This window comes from Vidua chalybeata, chromosome 16 (genome assembly GCF_026979565.1).
Source record: "Vidua chalybeata isolate OUT-0048 chromosome 16, bVidCha1 merged haplotype, whole genome shotgun sequence".
Lineage (NCBI taxonomy): Eukaryota > Metazoa > Chordata > Aves > Passeriformes > Viduidae > Vidua > Vidua chalybeata.
In genome coordinates this window covers 16,213,444-16,226,328 of record NC_071545.1, presented here as the reverse complement: position 1 = coordinate 16,226,328, position 12,885 = coordinate 16,213,444, and the positions used below count along the sequence as shown (strand labels likewise).

At 60.4% G+C, this 12,885-nt stretch overlaps 1 protein-coding gene across 1 annotated transcript; it reads left to right on the top strand.

Moving 5' to 3' along the window:
* Positions 1 to 1,593: 1,593 nt before the first annotated feature.
* HS3ST2 (heparan sulfate-glucosamine 3-sulfotransferase 2) lies at positions 1,594 to 12,233 on the top strand. Its single transcript, XM_053957952.1, has 2 exons — positions 1,594 to 2,055; positions 10,979 to 12,233. The coding sequence occupies exons 1-2, from the start codon at positions 1,622 to 1,624 to the stop codon at positions 11,595 to 11,597; spliced, it is 1,053 nt and encodes a 350-aa protein (XP_053813927.1). The 5' UTR covers positions 1,594 to 1,621; the 3' UTR covers positions 11,598 to 12,233.
* Positions 12,234 to 12,885: the final 652 nt, after the last annotated feature.

Genomic DNA, 12,885 nt, shown 5'->3' with positions numbered 1-12,885 from the left:
CGTGGCTCCATCCCCCTGCTTTGACCCACACAGAGGGGCTGGGGCTCAGCCCTGCCTGCCACGCAAAGAGGTGGACACAGTACCCAATGTCCCAAAAGGAAAAACCCGTGGGTCACTGAGGATGATGAAGTTTGTCTCCACAAGGACTCAGCCCATCCTCTAGGTCCAGAGCTCTACTGAGGCAACAGGATACGTCTTCCTGGAAACTCCATTCCTGCTCCCAGGAAGAAGCACTGCCATGCTCCCACCCCAGCCCAGGTGAGAGGCTGCAGGCAGCACTGCTTTTCATTTTTTCCCCATTGTTTCTCACGTCTGCGCTGAGTTCTGGGTGTTGCACAGGAGGGAACCTGGTCCCCGCCCTGGACTGGCTGCCGGGAGCCTGCGGCATCCTCGTTTGTGTCGGGCTGGCATTTCTTGCCTGTCTCTCCCTGTCATCATCCTTCTTCCCAAGGAACAAGACAAGTAGTTTTCTGCAGCCGCTCAAGCTTCTAATGCTAAGAAAGCAGGAGCGATGGCTGCTAATGTCTAAGCGGTGCCGCACGCAGCCCTTCGGCTCAGCAGGAGCAGCCAAGTGGAAGCCTGGGATGTCGGGGTGCAAGAGGAAAGGAAAGGAAGGAAAAGGGGAGCCGGGGATGGGGATGGAGCAGCCCGCATTCAGACTCTGCCACAGCCGCTGGGCTTCCCGGGTCAGCCTGCATGTGGGGCATCAGGCCCGGGACAGGCGGGGCTGAGCAGCCCCAGCCCGGCAGTGAAATTTAATTCATGCGTCACTTTAAAGCTTTTCCCTCCTACTTACCAGCGGCACCGCGGCGGCCGATGGCTGCTCCTCCTGCCCTCCCGAGGACAGAAGCGACTGCTACCGTGGGGCGGCCTCGCCGCGCTCCCCTCGGGGGCTGACGGTTCGGGCAGCGCGGCTCTGGCACCGGGCTGGGGCACCCGGGGACCGGCCGTGACCCTCGCAGCCCCGAGCCCCGGCCGCCGCTCCCGGGCGAGGGCTGCTCACACCATTCTGCTGCTGGTCCCCGCTCCCGGGCGGAGGGTGCGCGGCTGCGGGAGGCGCCGCTTCCGACCCAGCTGCGGGGACGGAGGCGAGTGCCCCCGGGCTCCACAGCGCTGCTTCGAGCGGTTCAGGGCTAGATGTGGGGCCAGAGCGGGGCAGGGCCGTGCAGGACAGCGCGACCGGGGACGGGACGATCGCAGCGGCACCGGGTCCGGGCAGGGCAGGGCTGGGCGGGCAGCGGGACCGCCCCGGCCCCGTGGCAGCCCGGTCCCGGGAGGAAGGGCTCTGCGCGGCGGTACCCCCGGCCCGGCCCGGGGGAGGCACCGGCCGCCGAGCGGCCGCGGGGGCTCCGGGAGGCGCTGACGTCAGGCGGCCCCTTAAATAGCGACGCAGCCGCCGCTGCCCCGGCACTTCCCGCGGAGGCAGCGCGGAGCCGCCGCCGCCCGATGGCGGGGATGGCCGCGGCGGGGCGGCGGGCGCAGGGGGGCCGGGGCGGGCGCAGCCCCCTCGGGCGGCCCGGCCGCGCCGCCGCGTAGCCGCGGGCGATGCCGGAGCGGCCGCGCCGGGGCCGGGGCGCCGGGCCGGGGCCCGCCGTGCCCGGCGGCGCGGCCCCATGGAGCCATGGCGCGTAGGGCGCCGAGCGGGTGGGCCCCGGCCGTGGCTCCGGCTCCGTCCCGGCGGCTGGCAGGGAGGGTCCTCGTCCTCTTCACGCTGTCGCTGTCCTGCTCGTACCTGTGCTACAGCCTCCTGTGCTGCTGCGGCAGCCCCGCCGCGCCCCGCGCCCGCTGCCCGCCCGCCCGCGCCGCCGCCGCCAAGAAACTTCTGCAGCAGTCGCGGCCGTGCGGGCGGCCGCCCCCCGCCCCGCCGGCCGGCAGCGCCCCGGGGCCGGCCCGCCCGGGCACCAAGCGCCTGCCGCGGGCCATCGTGGTGGGCGTCAAGAAGGGCGGCACCCGCGCCGTGCTGGAGTTCATCCGGGTGCACCCCGAGGTGCGCGCTCTGGGCACCGAGCCCCACTTCTTCGACAGGAACTACCACCGCGGGCTGGAGTGGTACAGGTGAGGGCGGGCGGCTGCGGGACCGGCCCCCGCCCGCCCCGGGCACCCCCTTGTCCCCGGCCGCCGGCCGTCCCCCGTCCCGGAACATCCCCGTGCCTGCACACTGCGTGCACTCGCTGCCCGCCTGCGTCCCCTCTCCTCTCCCGGCGCTCTCGCTGTCGCTGCGGACTCGGGTCCGCGTTCCTCGGTCAATCGATGGAGCCGGCGGGGCGGGAGCGGCCGGAGCGGTCCCGGCGGGCGGGCGGGCGGCGGAGGCTGTCGCCCGGCCGCACTCAGGGAGTTTTCCTTGGTCTCCTCTTGCTGTAGCCGAGCGGGTCGCGGCTCGGTCCTGCCCGTTCGCCGGGGCTCTCGGCTGTAGCCCCCCGAGTCCCGGCCCTGCCGGTAGGCACCCAGGAACCAGGACGATGCCAGGGCATCCCTTCCATCCCGTCTGAGGAAACATTTGCCTGGGTGAACGGTTCTCCAAAATGTGTGAGTGTCTGCTCGGGATGCACTGTCCTCCCGCACCCCCGCTCGGTGCACCCTGGCACGCTTCTGCTGCCAGGTTTGATCGCTGGCTCCTGAGAGGGACAGTCCTTGTCCTCTGCCATCCCATCTCTCTGAACTCGAGTAACTGTGGATCTATATGGAATCTCTGATCATTTGCAGGGGTCAGCGAGTGTGTCTCCAGCAGGAGATGGTGGGATTTTAATTCCTGTAAGGGCTTTTGTGAGGTGCTGAGGGGGCTCTGGAAGAGGCAGCAGGTGCTGCTGTTAAGCAGGTCACAGCGCCCATGGGCTCAGCGCTGCTGCCAGCGGTTCACACCCTGCTCCCCGTGGTTCCCACCCAGTGTACCGGCGGGCGCTTGCTGTGCTCTTGTAGAGTGCTGGGTGTGTTCGGGCAAGGCCATGGGGCTTCTGCTGGGCACCAGCCTCGGGAAGCAGAGGGGAGCTTGGCCTGGCCCCGGCCGCCTGTAGCTCAGAGCAGGGGAAAGGACGCTGTCGTTGCCAGAGTGTCGGAGCATCACGGTGGGCGGAGGAGGCGGCCTTGGGGCCGCACCGGGCTCTCCTGCCCTCCATCTTGACGGCGGTTTCCTGGCAGAGATGTCCCCAGTTCCAAAGCAGCTGGGAAGTCAGTGTGACGTAGTGCTCACTCCCAGCGCTGCTCGGCTCCTGGTACCTGGGGCTCGTGCCTTGAGAGGCAGCGCAGGCACTGCATGGAGAGACCTCAGCAATGCTGCCCTGTGTCCTGCTGGGGTCACAGCGGACCCTGCAGCCAGGAATGTTCAGATCCTCTGGTCCTTTGGTGCCAGTACTGGTGGCAGGTGACAGAAGAGCCAAGACAGGCACAGGTGAAGCTCATTGAAGCTATTTCCCTCTTTGAAGGTGTGCTGCAGCATGCCACATTCCTCCTACCCTTCAGAGAGTAGCTACAGCAATACCCTTCATCTGCTCTTGCCTCTTGGCAGGTCTGTGTCATTCCCACACCCTCCCTCCAACATCAGGCACTGTCACCCATCCTGCATGCCCTAAAAGCCAGCAGCTGTGAGCAGCCCTGCAGCACAGGCATGTGAGGACAGTGCTTTCTCTGAAAGACACCCAGAGTGGCAGGATGGGTGATGGAGCAGAATATGGGTCCTGGCTGAGCCCCTCGCTCAGAGGGGAGCTGCATGGGCTCAGCACCTAGCTGAGAAGCAAATCCTGAGCTGGGATCCTTCCCTGCATCCTTGTGTCTGTGACTGCTCTGGGCTGTGCTTCCCCTGTGTGCTGTCAGCGTGGGAAATGTGGGGCTGTGAGCCTCATGGGCAGTGCAGGACTGAACCTGTGACTCTACTCCCTTACGAGGTTTGGGACACAGAGCCTGCCCTGAATGAAGGGACAGACCCTGCCTGGGGCATGTAGGAGCACCTGTGGACACCAGCAGTGGTGCTGACCCAGGAGGCAGGAGCTGTGCCCTCTCCCCTCACTGGCACTGGGGGGCTGCAGCCGAGCAGACACCTCCCACCCCGAGCCGTTGTTCAGCCTGGGATTGTCCATGTGAAGGGACTTGTCCATGACCAGGAGGGATGCAGCCTGTGGCAGTGGCAGGGCGGTTTTGGAGCAAGGTGGGAGCAGCAGTGGGAGCGTGGCCAGGTGAACAGCTCCCTGCCCCAGGGCCCGGCTCTGTCTGGATCAATAGAGAGATCATGCCAGAGCAGCGGGGCCTCCAAATTACTTCAGCTAAAACAATTAAATGACACTTCCTTGGTTTTATTACCTTATTTTTTTTAAACTGACAAATGTGCCAAAACTTAAGCACAGAGGCTGCTAAAGTATAAAACGTGGAATTGATTTTCCTCCTTGCAACTGGAGCAATTAATGTGGAGCAGGTCTAACCCACAGCGGGATAAGCTCCTGTCACTCTGCCAAGAGCCTGGGAGCAGGAGAGCAGAGCCCTGCCAGTGGCCGTGGCCCAGGAAGGACAGAGCAGAGGCTGGGGGCAGCAGGGATTGCAAGGGGCCTGCCAGGACCCCAGAGTGGGGGGCTGCACCTGGCCTGGCTGGGGCTGTGTTCCAGCTTCCAGCTGGGGAGAGCAGGTGCTGCCATGCCTGTGGAGGGTGGTGTCTGCAGGCTGCCCGGAGCACTGACCCCTTGGAAAGGCAAAGGTGAAGGCATTCCCTGCTGTGAGTGGAGACTTTGCCTGCAGGAGCCCCTGGCTGCTGAGTGCCAAGCTGTGTCTTTCCCTCGTGCCCCAGTGGAGACCCAAGTGGAGAGACCAAGTTGGTCTTTGGTGGAGTTGCAAGTAGCATGAGAGCTGAGCCCCTTTGTGCTCCAGAAACGCTGGTTATCATTTTCTCACATTTTCCCCTGCCCTGGCATTTGTCTGACGCAGAGCTGGCAGAGCTAGCGGGAGGGGACACCTCCTCATCTGCCTGTCCTTGCCTCTCCAAATGTCATGCTTGTTCACAGCTGCTCTCATGGTGCCTCCTGCCTTCGCTGCTGCCGTGGCCCGGAGCAGCCCCAGCTCCCCCTGTGCAGGGGGATGAACGCTGGGCACAGCCAGACCCCGGGCTCCCCCGGGGGGGACCCCCCACTATCCGGGGGCTGCCCACTCACTGGCTCCAGACCCAGAGCCCCCGTGCTGCTTCCAGTTCCCATCAGTCTCTAATCCACCTCATTAGCTACAGATACACTACAGGAAAGATATTTTTAGCAAGGTCTGTTTAAAGACAACTGAAACCAAACAGCAGCTACTGGGGAATATCGATTCATTACCAATCCTGCACTAAATGTTCAATATTGAGCTTTTTCCTGCTGCAAGTAATGTGGGCCAATAACCTTCAATATTTTCCAGAACACAGGGAAGATGGTGTGATTTAAATTGCTGTTAACTTTGAGTAGTGGCTCTAATTGCAGCGTCTCAGGGTGCAGTTTTTCTCCTTAGGATTCCTGAGTGATCCTGTCAGATGCCCAGAGCTCTTTTCACAGAGAGGGGCTTTTCCTTGTGGCTGCAGCGGCAGGCTGATCCTGGCTCCCACCCATCCTGGCTGCCACAGCTGAGCCCAGGGGCGGTGTTGGCACAGGGCAGAGCCCGTCTGGTTCTGCACGGACCCCCCTGCCTGACGCCCTGATCCCAGGGATGGCACTTGGGCCGAGCTTGGTTTCCCGTGTACTGCTGCCACAGGTCCCTGGAGCACCGGCACCGCTGGAGTTCTGCCCCTGCCCCTCATCCCTGCCTTGCCCCTGGTTTTGGGGTGCTCCGGGCGCTGCAGCTGCACAAGGAAGGCGGCTGGAGCACCGTGCAGCCCTGCCAGGGGACATGGCTGTGTCCCCGTGCCCCTGGGCCTGTGGCAGGGCAAGCAAAGAGCCGGCAGACGCTAATTGCTCCCGGCCGTTGCTAATTGCTCCCGGCTAATGGCCGGGCTGGCACACGCACAAATGGGAGCCCATTAGGCTTTGCCCGGCGACATGTTTGTGGGCTTTACTGACATGCATTTGGGTAAAGTTAATTAGTGAGAAGAGAGGAAGGCAGCAGCTTCAAGGATGCTTTGAAATTTCCTTGACTTCAGAGAGTGCCCTGGCACTGGGGAATGGGCACGGAAGCCGTGGCAGAGACTGCTGCATGCGGCACTGCCCGGGCAGCGTTCCCTGGGCACTGCCATGCCCGTGCTGCCCGTGGACAGCAGTCCTGCTGTCCTGCCCGGGGTGGACCAGGTGCTGCCAAGACCCTCACTCGGGCCAGGACAGCTTCCCTCTCTGAGGAGCTGGGAGAGAGGCTGGAGATGAGCTCACGTGGGGTGCCTCGCCTTCGGCATTAAAGATGTGAATCCCAGCTCCGTTCCTTCACCTGGTTGGTAATGCTGCAGTTTGTTCTCACCTTTGCTTTGGAAGCACCAAATTCAGCCGGTGACCTGGCACACCATGGGCTTGGCTGCCCTGTGAGGCTGGCGAGAAAAGGACAGCAGGCCCTGGTGACCCTGGGTGTCCATGGTGGGGCCGGGCTCTGCCCACAGTGTGTGCCCCGAGATGAGCACACAGGGAGCAAGGGCCAGAGCTGGCTCACGGGCCTCTGAGTGACAGGGAGCCTCCAGGACCCATTACGGGGTCGGTGGGGTTTGTGCTTGGCTGTACTGTCCATTTGCCATTTGCACTCACCTGGCACAGGGAGGTGGCCAAGTGGCCGCCGTGGCTCTGACGCAGGCTGCTAGCTTGGGAATTGCTGCAGCAGCTGGGGCACGTGCAGAGGCTTTAAAAACGAGTATTCCGTTTTGAAGTTTCACCTGTAGAAGGAGTTGCCTTGGAAATGGGAAAGGGGGAGACTCCAGCCAGTCCGTGAGCAGAGGGCAGCCCGCAGCAGGGCTGGGAGCTGGGCTCTGTGCAAGCTGTGCAGGAAGCCCTCTCTCCTGCTCCTTCCCAGCTCCCCTGCCCTCAGAGCTGTCCTTGGCCTCTGCCAGACCCTCTGTCAGTGCTGAGCGATTACTGAGGAAGGTGAGAGTCACACATAGGTGTGTCTGTGAAGGGCAATGGCAGTGTGCCCTTTGGAAAAGAATCTCTTGACTTAAAGGACACTGCAAATCTCTGGAGCATTTAAATGATTAAAAATGAATCAGCAACAAAGTTAATTACTGTGTTCGCTCTGCTTTTATGCATGGAAATGTCCCTCATTAGCTGTCTGCAAGCACTGGTGCAAATTCTTTGAACATAAACATTTATTAAAGGGAGCTGCTCCATCATTAAATCCTGGCTGCTGTAGTGTGGGGTAGCCAGCTGCTGCCAGGGCCACCCCCCCTTGGGTGATGTTTGTGGCTGTGGACACGGTGCTGTCTCTGCAGGCTGGGGCTGCAGCCAGTCTGTCCTGCTGGGCATGGCATGCCCTGCTCTGGGCCAGCTGGCCCCAGCCCGCAGGGCTGCCAGCAGGGCAGCGAGAGCTCTGCTCTGGGGCTGCGGGGCTGCTGGGCATCCCCCCTCTCCCCTCAGCCCCTCGCAGCCTTGGCAGGGTGGTGCAGCCCTCGGCCAGGACATCGCTGTGTCCTCCATGCCCCCTGTGATATCTCTCAGCCAGAGTTTTTTATTTTCATCACACCTCGGGTTCTCACTTGTTTAACCAGTTTTGTTAAACTTCCCGAAGCTACCAGAAGTAGCTTTGCTGGAGCTTTCATCCACCACTGCCACCCGCTGTCCTGCTGAGCAGAGGTGCCAGGCAGGAGCTGAGGGTGCTGTCAGCTGTGTGTGCGCCCGTGGCACGGCACGGCACGGCACAGTCCTGCTGGAGCAGTGCTGGCTCCTGTGCTTGCCGTGCTCACCTCCCAGCGCATCAAGCTGCAGCTGGAGACTCGCTCGCAGCCCACCCTTCTCTGCTGGTGACATCAGCTGGCAGAGGGGAAGCGCGGAGCCCTCACCACAGGAGCGGGCGCTTGGGATTTTTTGCCAAATTAAGCAGTTTGTTTCCGTGCCGCTGAGCAGATGGAGCTCAGGATCGCACAAGCCAACCTCTGCACACTGCAGGGACTGACCCAGAGCTGCTCCGGGGCCGGGCTGTGATGGGATTATCAGTGGGCACTGCCCTCCCCACTCTTATCTGCAATATCTCAATTGTTTGATGAGATTTTGTACAAATTCCTCCCTGGGAGAGTGTTTCACGCATGTTCGACATCAAAGCGGCACAGCCAGTGAGGGAGCGCATGTTTCTTTAATGTGGGAGCGTTGTAGGGGCCGCGGGGTGCCCAAAGGCAGATTATAACAAAATTAATAATTCAGGCTCGGGAAGGTACTGGCGGGGAGTTAACCCCTTCAGGGCGAGTCGCTGCCTTCATGCTGCCACAGCCAGGTCAGGCTCTGCCTTGCTGCTGCCCAGCGCCTCTGGGGTGGTGGGCTTGTGGGGGCTGGGGTGGTGGGCTTGTGGGTCTGGGCTGGCTCCAGGCACCGCAGGGCACGGCTGGGCCACAGCAGGGCACAGCAGCTCCCCTGGGCTGTACCCGCACGTGTCCCCACGTCACTAACAGGGGCAAACACAACCTCTAAATCTGGGCGGGAGGGAGTGTTAGTGCCCATATCAAGTGGCAATAAAGGGCTTTAAGAACCGGGCAAGTCTAGTGAAAGGAATCTCTAATTCAGGAGGAATTAATGCTGTCCCTGCAGCCAGAGCAATGTGCTGAGCCAGTGCCCCAGCCATCCTCCCCCTGCCAGTGTCACTCGTACATCCCTGTCCCCATGCTGGCAGCAGCTGGCTCAGCACATGCCAGGAGCCAGTGCCAAGGCCAGCTGGGGACAGCAGCGGAGCCACAGGACATGCCCATGGAGCAGCAGGAGCAGCTCCTGGCTGAGCCCTGGCCACGCAGCTGTGGCACTGTGGGCCAGCACCAAGAACCTTCACACCTACACATGCCAGCCTGGGCCTTAAAGCTGTGTGACATGCTATTTGTATGCAAATAACCCTGTGAATGCGGAAGTCCAAAAATATTATTTTAAAGCCTGGTGTAATTAAGTTTGCCATGCATTTCCCTGCTCCTGCAGCCCTGGGGATCCTGACGTTAGCGGGAAAATGAATGCCTGGATGACATCTCTCCCCCTTGCATGGCTTCACTGGTGATTTATTTATCTGCCCGTGCTGTGTTTTGTTGTCTCAGCAGTCTCTGTTGCTCAGGAGCAGCAAACACTGGGAGTCCATTAAAAAAAAACAACTCTTGTCTCATTTCAGTAATTTACTATGCAGAGGTTTTGTGTTTTTCATAATGGATTAGAACCTGTAATTTTGTATTTTGAATGCATGGACCTAATAACTCACGTAATGAAAGTCTAACAGGCTTGAGGATGAGCCATTAATGAAACAGCAGTTTTATGACCCTCCACAATATATTGTAATAGTGAATCACTTACAGAGCTGTCCTGTGCTGATTTATGATGAAACTTGTTTGTGATGTGGAGATAGAACCATGTGCCTGCACTTCCTGACAGTCATTAACCAACGGGAATCGTAATCGGGATTTATGGGGTTTGGAGCAGAGCAGTGGGAAAGGCCAATTAAGCGCCATCCATGCTCAGGTACCCCAGTGAACCAGCCCTGCTAATTTATGCTGACTAATTAGTTTGTTTTCTCTCGAATTAGGAAGCTGGTCAAGAGCACATGAGGGTGCCCTCGGCAGGTGCCACCACTCCCCACCGTGCCCTGGCTCTTCCATCTCTGTCCTGTGGTCACACAGGTGCTGTGGGCGGCTGCTGGACCTCCTCCCAGTGAGATCTTTCATGGACCCAAAGCCACTGGCCATGGGCCGTGTTTTGGGGATGCTGGAGGTGCCAGGTCCTGGTCATGCCCTGACCCAGCCGGGGGAGCCCTCGTAGCCCTGGCAGCTGTCCGGGTCTGTGGCACGGATGACCCAGTGCCTTGGGCTCTCCGGAGGGACAGCTGCAGACAGGGATGCAGAGAGGGACGGTGTGTTTGCTTTCCCTGGCTGCTGCTGGCCAAAAGTCTCCGGGGCACCCAGGGCACCCGGGTGACGGCGGTACCAGCGCCAGGTCCCCGTGCAGGGCCGAGCACCCTCTGTGGGGCCAGCCGGGCACACCGTGCCCGGGATCTGCATTGTGGGGGCCACAAGGAGCTCCACAAGCTGAACTGGGGCTGTGCCTGCTCACACCACAGCAGCTGCTGCTGCCACAGGGTGCTGCTGGGGTGTGGATGCAGCAGAAGGGTGCTGGCCTCATCCTGGCTGCCACAACTCCCTGTCCACTCCAGCCAGGCATTCCCTACCTGCTGCCTGCCTGCTCCAGCCAGGGGACCTCCAGTGCCATGAATCTGACTGCAGTGGATTTGATAGTTTACTCTAGTAATACAAGACCAATTTATAAATCTGTCCATCCCATTAGTTTTTATTTGATTTGGATGTTCAGATGTCAAAGCAAATGATTTAATTAGTGCTAAGCTAGCACTAATTAAGGGCTGCAGGGATGCTGCATTTCCCCCAGGCTGGTGCTCCTTGCCTGGCCTGCAACCCAGCTCCCAGTGCCAGAAACAGATGGGGGTACCCAGGAGCCCATTTGGAGCTCCTGGGCCCGGTCAGGCCCTGCTGGGGTGGGTGATACCCTAGTGGGCACAAGCCCCACATCCCTGGGCAGCTCCTTGTCGCAGCTCCCACCAGCAGAGCAGCACAGCCCCCTGGGGCCTGTCCATTGCTCCCCAAGGCTGCTTGTGGTGGGGGGGTGGCACAGCCGTCACGTTCCTGCATCCTGGCACTGGACACACACTTGCTACTGAGTGCGTGGGGCTGCCAGTGCCCCCGTCCTCTGCCCAGGCTGTCCCCTGGGACTGGGATGGACCTGGAAGTCATCCATGGCCAAGGTCCTCCGCAGCGCTGTGGGGGGATCGGTGCCTGCTTTGTCCCACTGGGAGGGGACATGTCACCAGCCCCATGGCGCAGTCCCGGTGCCTGTCCCGGCTCCTTCCTTACCGTCACCTTCTGCTTCGCTTGCAGGAGCCTGATGCCACGAACACTTGACAGCCAGATCACCGTGGAGAAGACCCCCAGCTACTTTGTCACCAAGGAGGCCCCGCGGCGGATCTTCAACATGTCCCGGGACACGAAGCTGATCGTGGTGGTGCGCAACCCCGTCACCCGCGCCATCTCGGACTACACACAGACCCTCTCCAAGAAGCCAGACATCCCCACCTTCGAGGGGCTGACCTTCCGCAACCGCAGCCTGGGGCTGGTGGACACCTCCTGGAACGCCATCCGCATCGGGATGTACGCCGTGCACCTGGAGAGCTGGCTCCAGTACTTCCCCCTCTCGCAGATTCACTTTGTCAGTGGAGAGAAGCTGATCACGGACCCAGCAGGGGAGATGGGCAAAGTCCAGGATTTCCTGGGCATCAAACGGGTTATCACAGACAAGCACTTCTACTTCAACAAGACAAAAGGCTTTCCGTGCCTGAAGAAGTCAGAGAGCAGCGGCTTGCCTCGCTGCCTTGGCAAGTCCAAGGGCAGGACTCACGTGCAGATAGACCCCGAGGTGATCGAGCAGCTTCGGGACTTTTATAGACCTTATAATATCAAATTCTATGAAACAGTTGGGCAGGACTTCAGGTGGGAGTAAGTGTCCGGGAGCAGAGCTGCAGTGACAAGAAGCTGCAGTGTTCTCTGAGGAGGGCCCAAGGGGCTGGAGCCAGGACCCACCCCCTCAGCCCAGCCTGCCCAGAATTGTGAGCAGAGGCAGGCAAGGGGCTCCCTGTCCCTTAGGAGTCTGCAATGCTCCAGAGAACCAAGATGAGGAAGACTCAGAGTTAAGGGATGAGTGCCCAGCAGCACCGCCTGTCCCAGTGGGTCAGCAGTGACCTGGCTTCCCCTGCGGGGTCCTGTTTGCTCTTAGCAGCACGTGGTCCCCAGGGCCACGGGGATGGCCCCACCCTGCAGGCTGTGTTCAGGCTGCCCCAAAGCACATCCCGCTGTGTCCCAAAGCAGATGGGTGCTCCTGGACAGTGGCAGTGGGACTGTCCCTGCCAGGCCCTGTCCTGGGCAGGGAGAGCTGCCCTTTGCCTTTGTCACTTGCGCGCCATGTGTACCCATGAGGACAGTGAGATGTATCTGCTTGGCAAGGAGTCCATGGAAATTGTTGTACTGATATTTTGTCCTGTGAATAAAGCACAGAATCCTGCTGTTACGGGTACTTTAGTGGCACTAGTTTCCTTGTTCAGCTTGTGATCCCTTCATGTAAATAAAGTGGCTTCCACCAGTCCGTATGCATGGGCTGTTCTTAGGACAGGGCTGGGCAGCCCCCGGGCAGAGCTGGGGGCCCACGGGGAGCCCCCACACCCTCAGGCAGGTGAGAGAACGGGGCAGGGGCTCGGGCAGGACAGGGGTCAGCCCGACACCACCGAGGGCTCCTGTGGCACAGCCCTGCCTGGGGCTGCACAGGCTCATCCTCTGCCACGGGGCTGGGGATGGCTCAGAATGAGGCACCGTGGCCATGTAGGGATGCAGCACACCATGGACCAGTTTGCAAGGCCTTACTGTGAGTGATTAGTAACCAGTGAGCTCTAATAGGAAACAACTGGAGTTAATTAGTGGACACCTAAGAGAGCCCCATCTGCATCTCTGCCAACGCCAGCTGCAGGGGAAGACACAGCAGTGAGGGCACCCAGAGGCAGTTATGGGCAGGTGGAGGGAGAGATGGGAATTAATGGCCATTGACAGGAAAATTGGATATTTGCTTGTATGATTTTTCCTTTAAAGGAGAAAAACATTCACAGCGAGACTCACAAATCCCAGCCTCGCAGTAGAAAAGCCATTTCCAATCCACTCCAAGGAGGCAGAAGGTGCCAGGTTAGATTGATCCTCCTGACAATACTGTATTAGTGGGAAATTAGAGCTGGAGCCTGAGGAAA